The sequence below is a fragment of the Indicator indicator genome, chromosome 3 (genome assembly GCF_027791375.1).
Source record: "Indicator indicator isolate 239-I01 chromosome 3, UM_Iind_1.1, whole genome shotgun sequence".
NCBI classification, from domain to species: domain Eukaryota; kingdom Metazoa; phylum Chordata; class Aves; order Piciformes; family Indicatoridae; genus Indicator; species Indicator indicator.
In genome coordinates, this window is record NC_072012.1 from 4,396,204 (window position 1) to 4,407,130 (window position 10,927).

The following is a 10,927-nucleotide window of genomic DNA, read 5'->3' on the forward strand; positions in this document are numbered from 1 at the left end:
AGAGATCCATAGAATGGTTTGGGTTCAAAGGAACCTTAAAGATCATCCAGTTCCAACCCCCCTGCCACAGACAGGGACACCTTCCACTAGCCCAGGTTGCTCAAGGTGTCATCCAACCTGGCCTTCAACACCTTCGGGGAGGAGGCATCCACAACCTCCTTGGGCAACCTGTTCCAGTGTCTCACCACCCTCACTGTCAAAAATTTCTTCCTAATCTCCAGTTTAAATCTGCCCTCCTCAGGCTTCAATCCATTCCCTCTCATTCTGTCACTACAAGCCGTTGGAAAAAGTCCTTCTCCAGCTTTCTTGTAGGCCCCTTTCAGGTAATGGAAGGATGCTTTAAGGTCACCCTGGAGCCTTCTCTTCTCCAGGGTGAACAACCCCAACTCTCTGGCTGTGCCCACAGGGGAGGTTCTCCAGCCCTCTGATCATGCTTGGGCAGAAATCCCAACACTCTTCCAGAGGCCATCTAGCCCTATGGCTTTCAGCACAGGGTAAGGTAAGCACAAACTACACTCTGAACACCACAGGGAGCTTTGGGGCTGTATGAAACCAAATCCCAGTAAGAATCACTGATCTCAAGACTGGAAGGTTAGAACCAGTCCATACCTTCATCTTTAGCTCCAGCTCCTGTACCTTCATCTTTAGCTCCCGCTCCTTTACTTTCATCTTTAGCTCCCGCTCCTGTATTTTCATCTTTAGCTCCCCCTCCTGTATTTTCATCTTTAGCTCCAGCTCCTGTATTTTCATCTTTAGCTCCAGCTCCTGTACCTTCATCTTTAGCTCCAGCTCCTGTACCTTCATCTTTAGCTCCCGCTCCTTTACTTTCATCTTTAGCTCCCGCTCCTGTATTTTCATCTTTAGCTCCCCCTCCTGTATTTTCATCTTTAGCTCCAGCTCCTGTATTTTCATCTTTAGCTCCAGCTCCTGTATTTTCATCTTTAGCTCCAGCTCCTGTACCTTCATCTTTAGCTCCAGCTCCTGTCTTTACCTCAGGTAAAGCTGCATCTTTACCTCTGGCTTCTGTTGGCAACTGCTGCTGGCTCTGACGAAGTACATTGCTGTTGGGACCTGCATGAGAAGAATAAATGAAGAGCACTGCTGGAAGAGAACCTCAGCTAGCTGGCAACATCCCAATTTGTGTATTGAGGATTATGTCCATCACACAATCAATTGTACACCAGCACTCCACTGATGATACAACAGATTAGCAGTAAAGTACAAATCAGTTATCCACAGCCACGTAACAGCAGTTCTGCAATATTTTAGGCAATGGTAATGCACCTCCCCCTCCCACACAACTAGGCTTTGACTTACTCCATTTCTGAAAACAGATCACAATGGCAGAGGGAGAAAAAAAAACCCATACATGCTGTTAAAAAGGAAATAGAAAAGCTGATTGCACGTGGAAGTAGTTGTAACTTACCTAGATATTTATCTTCTGAAGGTGGCATCTGTGCTCTGGAGCTCACTGTTTGTGAAGGTAATCTCATATCTTTGCTTATTGCAGTAACTGTTTTTCTCATTACATTTGGTCTTGGTCTGTAGTTGGGTACTGAAAGTACAGCAAAGATGATTTGGTTTAGCTCTGAGATGAGGCAAGAATCACAGAATGTTAGGGGTTGGAAGGGACCTCCAGAGATCATCCAGTCCAACCCCCCTGCCAGAGCAGGAGCACCTAGAGCAGGTCACACAGGAACACATCCAGGTGGGTTTGGAATGTCTCCAGAGAAGGAGACTCCACAATCTCTCTGGGCAGCCTGCTCCAGGGCTCTGGCACCCTCACAAGGAAAATGTTTTCCCTTCTGTTCTTGTGGAACCTCTTCTGCTCCTGCTTGAAACCGTTGCCCTTTGTTCTGTCCTTGGACACCCCTGAGCAGAGCCTGGCTCCATCCTCCCCACACTGCCCTGCACATCTTTATCCCCAGGAATGAGGGCACCCCTCAGGCTCCTCTGCTCCAAGCTGCAGAGCCCCAGCTCCCTCAGCCTGGCCTCACAGGGAGATGTTCCACTGCCTTCAGGAGCTTTATTTGTGGCTCTGTGCTGGACTCTTTCAAGCAGTTCCCTGAGGTCCTTCTTGACCTGAGGGGCCCAGAACTGGGCACAATATTCCAGGTGTGGCCTCACCAGGGCAGAGCAGAGAGGCAGCAGAACTTCTTTCAATCTACTAAACAGAGTATCCACCCCAGGATGTCCTTGGCCTTCTTGGCCAGAAGGGCACATTGCTGGCTCATGGGCATCCTGTTGTCTACTGGGAGCCCCAGGTCCTTTTCCCCAGAGCTGCCCTCCAACAGTTCAGTCCCCAACCTCTACTGGTCCATGGCTTCAACCTCTACCCAACTCAAGATTCTATTTAAACCCAGCGTTTCTTCCAACTTACCTCTCTCCTTCTGCAGTTCCTTGTTGAACTCCACATGCTTGTGGTCATACACAATCTGGATCCTTGAAGCTGTGTTTGAATCAATGCCAACATCTTCCAAGAGTCTCAGTGCATGGGCATTCAAAAGGTTATGGGATCTCTTGCACATTAAAAATCTGCACTCCCCATGGAGGAAGTGTCGACAAACATGAAGCCTTTTGCAGTTGTTCTGCTGGTTGCAGGTCCCTTCCTTTCTGTTGTAAAACTGGCAGGTCTAGAAGCATGGAGGACAGGCACAACATGACATGGAAAAGCACATCAGATTCAGTCATCTTGTCATTTGCTCTATTCACATGCAGCTTTAACAGCAAACAGTGACTAGAAGAGGTGTGCTCATTTCTGGCACGGGTGAGAGGCATTTTCAGCTGACTCATGCATTCTCAGTTTTGAACTTGTGCAAGCAAAGGTGAAGGTTTGTTGTGTTCATTTTGGGTTTTTTTTCCCAAGAAAAATTAAAACCAAACCACCAAACATTCGTTATTGGCATTCCTAAGCAGGACAGTTGCATAGCAACTGAGTGTTTTGCAGTCATTCTAGGGAAAATCAAACCAAAAAGATCAAAACCCTAGCAAAGAACAAAGTGTACACACCCCATGTACACTGTGCCAGATGAGGCATTGTTTAATAGAACTGAAACTGCTTTTGCCTTTCCTGTTTGTAGAGCTTATTCTGCAATGAAGATCCAAAAATGAAACGAATGCCTTGAAATTAGAGTACTATGGAAAAAGCAAGGCACTTCTTTAGTCCTCTGCTCACCAGAAATGATGTGTGCAGTGAACTGGACCCAGAGAACAAACCCCACCCCAAAAACTCCTTCAAGTTGCTCACCAAGCACCACTGCAACACTCCTGCTCCTGCAGCACAGAGAAGCTGTAACAAGAAAGCTGCTCTGAGGAGGACATAGAGCTGTCACTGTCACTGATCCTCTCCTTATCCTATTGCAAGCATCAGAGACAGTTTTTATGTTGTGTTGCAACTGAATAGGTCCTTTCCAGCCCCTAACATTTTCTGTAGGCCTAAACAGATCTATAGATAAGAACTTCAGTATAATACCAATCACTGAAGGCTGCTGGTATCTGCCTGTTACTGGGATTAATTAAACAAGAAACAAACTTAATGTTTAGATGCAGCTGAGCAGGACAAAGATATTATTAATCCTCATTGCTCATCACCACCGTGCTTCTCAGATGTATTTTAAAACACTATGCATACCTCAAAAAATAAAATAACCAAAAAAAAAAAAAAAATCCATTTTGTCACAGCCCAGCACTGTCACAGCAGGGAAGAAGAAAACAACAGAACTGTTATGCCACAGATCAGGGGAGATCGTGACCTCCAAAAGAGAAGGATAACAGGACTCTTGTGATATCTTAACCAGGAACAACTATAGGCAGAACAGCTGAGGATATTCTTGGCCTTTAAGCAGCCAGACTCTGAAGAGAGCACTGCCTTTACAGACACACACAGGACCAGGCTGGATGATTCAGCCAAACGTAACAAAATCAATGTCTGGCATACACACCGGACAAAGGTTGCTTCAGAGAGAATAAATGGGCCAAAGTTGAGTGCCCTTTGGAAGGGGCAGATTTTGCACAAAACTGACTGCAATCATCCAGTCATTTCTCTCAGATTTGAGATCTGACCTCTCTAAACCCTCAAGCAACAAAATATGCAGGCCTATTGTCCTGCTTTCAGCTGGGAGAGAGTAAATTTTCTTCCCAGAAGCCAGGATGGTGCTGACGCTAACATCTGAGATGTTGCTAAGGAGCACTTAAGCTAAGCCAAGGCCCTTCCTATTTCATATGCTCTGCCAGAGAGGAGGAGTACAAGAAGGTGGGAGGAAGCATGGCCAGGACAGCTGATCCAAACTAGCCAAGGGGATATTCCATACCAGCATATTATGCCAGTATCTAAACTGGGGGGAGTGGGCTGGGAGGGGCAGATCACTACTCTGGGATGGCTGAGCATCCGTCAGCAGGTAGAATCATAGAATCAGTCAGGGTTGGAAGGGACCTCAAGGATCAGCCAGTTCCAACCCCCTGCCATGGGCAGGGGACACCTCACACTACAGCAGGCTGGCCAGAGCCTCATCCAGCCTGGCTGCAAACACCTCCAGGGATGGGGCCCCAACCACCTCCATGGGCAACCCATTCCAGGCTCTCACCACTCCCATGGGGAAGAACTTCTTCCTCATGTCCAGCCTGAATCTCGCTCCTTCCAGCTTTATTCCATTCCCCCCAGTCCTGTCACTACCTGAGATCCTAAAAAGTCCCTCCCCAGCTTTCTTGTAGGCCCCCTTAGGATACTGCAAAGCCACAATAAGGTCACCTCAGAGCCTTCTCTTCTCCAGACTGAACAGCCCCAACTCTCTCAGTCTGTCCTCATAGGAGAGGAGCTCCAGCCCTCTGCTCATCCTCGTGGCCCTTCTCTGGACATGTTCCAGCAAGTCCATATCCCTCTTGTAACAGGAGCTCCAGAACTGGATGCAGTACTCCAGGTGGAGTCTCAGCAGAGTGGAGCAGAGGGGGAGAATCACCTCCCTGGTAACTTCTCTTGCTGCAGCCCAGGCTCTGCTTGGCTCTCTGGGCTGCAAGTGCTCACTGCTGGCTCCTGTTGAGCTTCTCGTCTACCAGCACCCCCAAATCCCTCTCCTCAGGACTGCTCTCCAGCCAGTCCCTGCCCAGCCTGGATTTGTGCTTGGGATTGCCTTGACCCAGATGCAGGACCTTGCTCAGGTAGTGAGCAGCTGCATTGTGCATCACTTTGTGTTTCTTGGGGTTTATTTCTCTCTCTTTTTGTTACCTCCCTTTTCATTACTACAATTATTATAGTATTTCGTTTCATCATCACTACTATTATTATAGTCCAGTACAGAGCCACAAAAATGATGAAAAGAGTGGAACTTCTTCCTTACAAGGAGAGACTGAGGGAGCTGGGGCTCTTCAGCTTGGAGGAGACTGAGAGGTGACCTCATTGCTGTTGCTAAAGATGTGCAGGGGGAGTGCCCAGAGGCTGGAGCCAGGCTCTGCTGGGTGATGCCCAATGCCAGCACAAGGGGCAATGATGGAAGTTGAGGCATAGGAAGTTCCATGGAAACAGGAACAGGAGGAAGAATTATTTCCCTGTGAGGGTGACAGAACACTGGAATGGACTACCCAGGGGGGTTGTGGAGTCTCCCTCTCTGGAGATATTCAAGACTTGCCTGGATGTGTTCCTGTGTGATCTGCTCTGGGTGATCCTGCTGTGGCAGGGGGGTTGGACTGGATGATCTCTGGAGGTCCCTTCCAGCCCCTAACATTCTGTGATTACTATAGTGTTTTATTTCAATTACTGTTAGCTCAAACACACAAGTTTTACTTTCCTTTTCCTAACTCTCTTTCCATTGCCACCTGGGGCAGGGGGGAGTGAGAAGTAGAGTGAGCAGCTACGTGGTGCTTAGTGACTGGCTGTGGTTAAACCACCACATCTCTTTAGGATGAACAAGGAAATGGGCCCTCATGTACTAGTCTTTACCACTTCTTGGGGAAGAGACAGCAAATTGGGGCTTGGTCAGGCCTTTTATCCTGTAAGCATGCACAGTTACTGTGATCTTTCACTTCCCTGCTGCTTGCCTCACAGTCTGCTGAAGCTGCTGACTTCTTTTGTTTGCTTGTTTGGAGTAACTTTATGGCTCTCCTGTTGGGAAAACAGGAATGGCACACAAACAGGCTGTCAGACAGCAGGTCTTCTGCTGACAAATCACAGATGATGTGCCTTATCTAGTTGTAAGCCTTCTGGTATTTAGGTAAGCAATAAACTCCCCTGTGCTTAGCAGTTTTATTGCTTTGGATTTGTTTTGTTTTAAGTATGTGGCACTTTGTTCCCTTTGGTGCTTCCACACACAGCCATTCCCACTCACACTTAATTCAGGTTGATCTATTAGTACTGTCACATATCTGACTGGAGAGCTGGGCAGAAAAGAACCTAATGAGGTTCAACAAGGGTAAGTGCAGAGTCCTGCATCTGGGAAGGAAGAATAAACTGCACCAGTGCAGGTTGGGAGGTGATCTGCTAGAGAGCAGCCCTGTGGAGAAGAACCTGGGAGTGCTGGTGGGCAACAAGTTCTGCATGGGACAGCAATGTGCCCTGGTGGCCAAGAAGGCCAATGGGGTCCTGGGGTGCATTAGGAGGAGTGTGTCCAGCAGATCCAGGGAAGTTCTCCTCCCCCTCTACTCTGCCCTGGTGAAGCTACATCTGGAATACTGCATCTAGTTTTGGGCTCCCCAGTTCAGGAGGGAAAGAGATCTGCTGGAGAGAGTCCAATGGAGAGCTACCACAATGACGAAGGGACTGGAGCATTGCCCTATGAGGAGAGGCTGAGAGCCCTGGGGCTTTCTGGTCTGCAGAAGGGGGAGATTTAATAAATATGTATAACTATCTGAGGGCTGGGGGTCAAGAGGGAGGGGACAGGCTCTGCTCAGTCGCACCCTGTGATAGGACAAGGGGCAGTGGATAGAAACTCCAGCACAGGAGGTTCCACCTCAACATGAGGAGGAACTTCTTCACTGTGAGAGTCACAGAGCACTGGAACAGGCTGCCCAGAGAGGTTGTGGAGTCTTCTCTGGAGACTTTCAAGGCCTGTCTGGATGTGTTCCTGTGTGACCTATGCTAGCTTCTATGGTCCTGCTCTGGCAGGGGGGTTGGACTCGATGGCCTTCAGAAGTCCCTTCCAACCCCTGACATCCTGTGTTCCCGTGATCTTGACAGATTGAAATCGTGATCAGAACTCCACATTCTCTTGCCCTCTCTCATTCCTAATTAACAAAAGCTTCTCTTAAGGAATCAGTGCAACTCACATCAGGGAGGAAGAAAGGATCATTCTGGAGGAGCAGCACTCGCAGCTCATTCTCATCGAGGCCAGACAAGCCGTGGGTCTTCAGCACTTTTTTGTTCTCAGCACTGATGATGTCGTGTGAGTATTTACAAGCTCTGCAAGAAAACACACAGAAATATCAACCTTTACTTCTTCAGGCAAGTTGATTTAAAGAAGGATCTCAGATAACACGTGGAAAAATAACACAAGAACGGCAGGGAGAGTTGCAAACACACTCAAGTGTACAAAAACATACACAGCATTCAAGTTGTTGTCTGTCCTTGTGTGTTTGACAAGTAGAATATCTGTGTTCAGGTAACACAGGCCTGTGATAGACTCAGAGATGTGCTTGGGATTCCTGCCCTACTGTGGGAAAGCAAAAGTGAAATGGCTCACTACCCCTGCACAAATTCCTGAAATACAAACAGCAAGGTGCAAGCAGCAGGTTTGGTGATCCTCTAGCACAAACTGACCTTCCTGCTGCCAGCATCCTCACTTACAGAATCACAGAATTGTTAGGGTTGGAAGGGGCCTCAAGGATCATCCAGTTCCAACCCCCCTGCCATGGGCAGGGACACCTCACACTAGATCAGGTTGCCCACAGCCATATCCAGCCTGGCCTTAAAAACTTCCAAGGATGAGGGTTCTACCACTTGAGTGCCTCTGCCTGGGTGCTGCTTTAGTGATCCTCTGGTTGGCAAGGGAAGAAAAATAAATTTACTCTTTGCATTTCATCCATGGATTGTGGTTGCTCCTGCATCCTGACTGAGCCACCTCACACCATGTGCAGCTTGGGAAAAGACATAGAGAGAAAGGAAGCTTGGCAAAAGTTTCTGTAAACATTCTGTAATCAGAGAATGCACCAAAGAGCATAATAACTGTGAAATACATTCATGGTATTGTCCCCATTTTATACATTGGGATGTCCAGACCACTTCTAAGAAAGCTAATAGCACAGATGTGAAGCCAACTCTGTCTGCCCTACCTGTATCTGTTAATCCATTGGACTCAAGTCTCTGTTCCTTTTATCCTTTCAGCCTCCTTCTGTACAGACTTGTGTAGATATTCTGTCCCTGACCCCCTTAGGAATGTGTTGGACAGAGTCCTTTGTGGAACACCAGGCTGGAACACCTCTGCTATGAGGACAGGCTGAGGGAGCTGGGCTTGTTCAGCCTAGAGAAAAGAAGACTCCAGGGGGACCTTAGAGCTGCCTTCCAATACCTGGAGGGTATTCCTCCAGGTAGGCTGCAGAGGGACTTTTCCTGAGGCTGTCTAGAGACAGGACAAGGGGGGTGGTTTGAAGCTGAAGAAAAGTAGGTTTAGACTGGATCTTAAGAAGAAGTTCTTCAGCATGAGGGTGGTGAGACTCTGGAACAGGCTGCCCAGGGAGGTTGTGGCTGCCTCCTGCCTGGGGGTGTTGGAGGCCAGTTTGGATGAGGCCTTGAGTAGCTGAATCTAATTGAGAGGTGTCCCTGCCCATGGTGGGGAGGTTGGAGGAGATGATCTCTGAGGTCCCTTCCAACCTGAGCCATTCTAGGATTGTAAGCAAATAAACAAGCAGAAGTGTGCCATCTTTGATCCTGAGAAATGTCTGTCTAAGGATATTAGATTCTGTAGGCACTTGATTAATGGATATAAAGGTAAGTGAGCTACAGAGTATTCAAAATGAGAGCCAAAGTGTTCCTCCAGAGTTAACTTCAGATTCTACTGACAGTCATCTGGTGACCTACATCACTTGAGTACATCACTCTAAATCAAGGGTTGAAAGAGTCCACATACAATGATAACTAATCAGATGCATTTGCAAATACAGCAGTGAAACATTACTTGCCAGATACAAGCTAAAAATGGGTTTAACTAGTGGAGGATGTCCCTGCTCTCTGCAAGGGGGCTGGACTAGATGACCTTAGGAGGTCCCTTCCAACCCTCACCACTCCATGATTCCATGACTCCATTTCACTGGGGTAGGAGAAAGAATCTGGTCGGGTATCTGCACATTACTAACACTGCAACAGTGGGTGACATGAGGGCTTTGGGGGCTTAAACTGGTAATTCTTCTATCAGAGCTCACTGCTGCCATGAGGTTGTAGCAAGATGGGAGTCAAGTCTCTTTTCCCAAGTAACAAGCAACAGGACAAGAGGAAATGGCCTCAGGTTGCACCAAAGGAAGTTTAAGTTGGATATTAAGCCAAATTTTTTTCACCATAAAGGTTGTCACTGACAAGCTTCTAGTTTTCACTTCTGCATTTATGTTTGGTTCCTCTCATTGCTCTTTTTTTCAAACTAGGTACCACCTTGGGACAGCTTGCTCCTAGAGAGGCCACCAGGTCTATCTTTCTTGCAAGTTCTCTATAGATCCAGAAGGCAGGATTGATGGAGATGGGAAATTAAACACTGCTCCTCACAGAAATGGCTGTAAGGGGAGCAGTGGCTAACAGCAAAGTGCAATGTTTGCACTTCCTAGATTAAAACCAGACAGAATCCCAGCAGTTTGCTGGGGTTTTTTTACTACAGAAATATTTGTGAACAGTTTAATAGAATCATAGAAATTCTCTTCCTGGAGAAGGCTCTAGAGAGACCTAATAGCAGCCTTCCAGGGGCCTCCAGGATGGAGAGAGACTGTGTACAAAGGCCTGCACTGACAGGATGAGGGGCAATAGCTTCAAACTAGAGAAGGGCAGGTTTAGACTGGACGTTAGGAAGAAGTTCTGCACCATGAGGGTAATGGAACACTGGAACAGGTTGCCTGGGGAGGTGTTTGCGGCGATGTTCAGATCGCTACCCGACCTCCCCGCCACATCCCCCACCTCATACACTGGCACGATGCCACTCGGTATGGAACATCCCTTCGGCCAGTCCGGGACGGGAAGCGGCCGATGGATACCGCCGAGCCGCCCCGGGCCAGCCCCGACGGCCACCGGCTCTCGGTGCAAGCCCTGAGAGGATCGGGTGTGGATGTGGGGGGGTGTGGGGGGTACCTCCCCACGCCGGCACTCACCTGGGCCCCAGGTTGCATCTGTCCATAAGGTAGAGCTTGCAGAGGTGCAGCCGCTCGCAGCCCTCGCACTCCTTGCGGGGACACAGCCGCACGGGCGACACGGCCAGGACCCGGGCGCTGCCAGCGCCGTCGCCCCGCTGCACCAGGAAGCTCTGAGGGCCAGCCGCCGACAGAGTTTCCTCCAGCTGCTGCGCCGAGAGACCGACATGCTGCTGGAGTTCCGACAGCCCCAGCTGCCCGCCGTGGGCGCACAAGGTCTTGGTGAGGAAGCAGCACACCGCGGGGTCGCTCATCGTTGTCCCTCTGCCTCAGCGCGACGGGACGGAACGGGAAGGGAGGAGGTGGTGCGGGGCGTGACTCTGCTGCTCGAAGAGGCGCGGCGGGAATCGAAACCAAAAGGGCCGAGGCAGGCTGAGCAGCCGGTGGGGCTGCGGCGAGGGAGGACCTAGGCGTGAAGGCGGGGAGGTAGCGAGGGCGTGCCGAGGGGGGAAGGCGGGAAGGTAACGAGGGCGTGCCGAGGGGAGAAGGCGGGAAGGTAACGAGGGAGTGCCGAGGAGGGAAGGCGGGAAGGTAACGAGGGAGTGCCGAGGAGGGAAGGCCGGAAGGTAACGAGGGAGTGCCGAGGAGGGAAGATTCCTCGCTGGAAACCAGCCGCGAG

The 10,927-nt window shown here is 49.3% G+C and overlaps 1 protein-coding gene across 1 annotated transcript in view; it reads right to left on the reverse strand.

Moving 5' to 3' along the window:
- The window catches only part of LOC128981071 (zinc finger CCCH-type antiviral protein 1-like), a 28,980-nt gene extending 18,418 nt beyond the window's left edge, over positions 1-10,562 (reverse strand). Inside the window, exons 1-5 of the mRNA XM_054399720.1 lie at positions 10,270-10,562; positions 7,255-7,387; positions 2,381-2,633; positions 1,427-1,555; positions 610-1,071 (exon numbers count right to left, since the gene is read on the reverse strand). Coding sequence (XP_054255695.1) covers positions 610-1,071; positions 1,427-1,555; positions 2,381-2,633; positions 7,255-7,387; positions 10,270-10,562 — 1,270 coding nt within the window. The remainder of the gene's footprint in view (positions 1-609; positions 1,072-1,426; positions 1,556-2,380; positions 2,634-7,254; positions 7,388-10,269) is intronic.
- Positions 10,563-10,927: the final 365 nt, after the last annotated feature.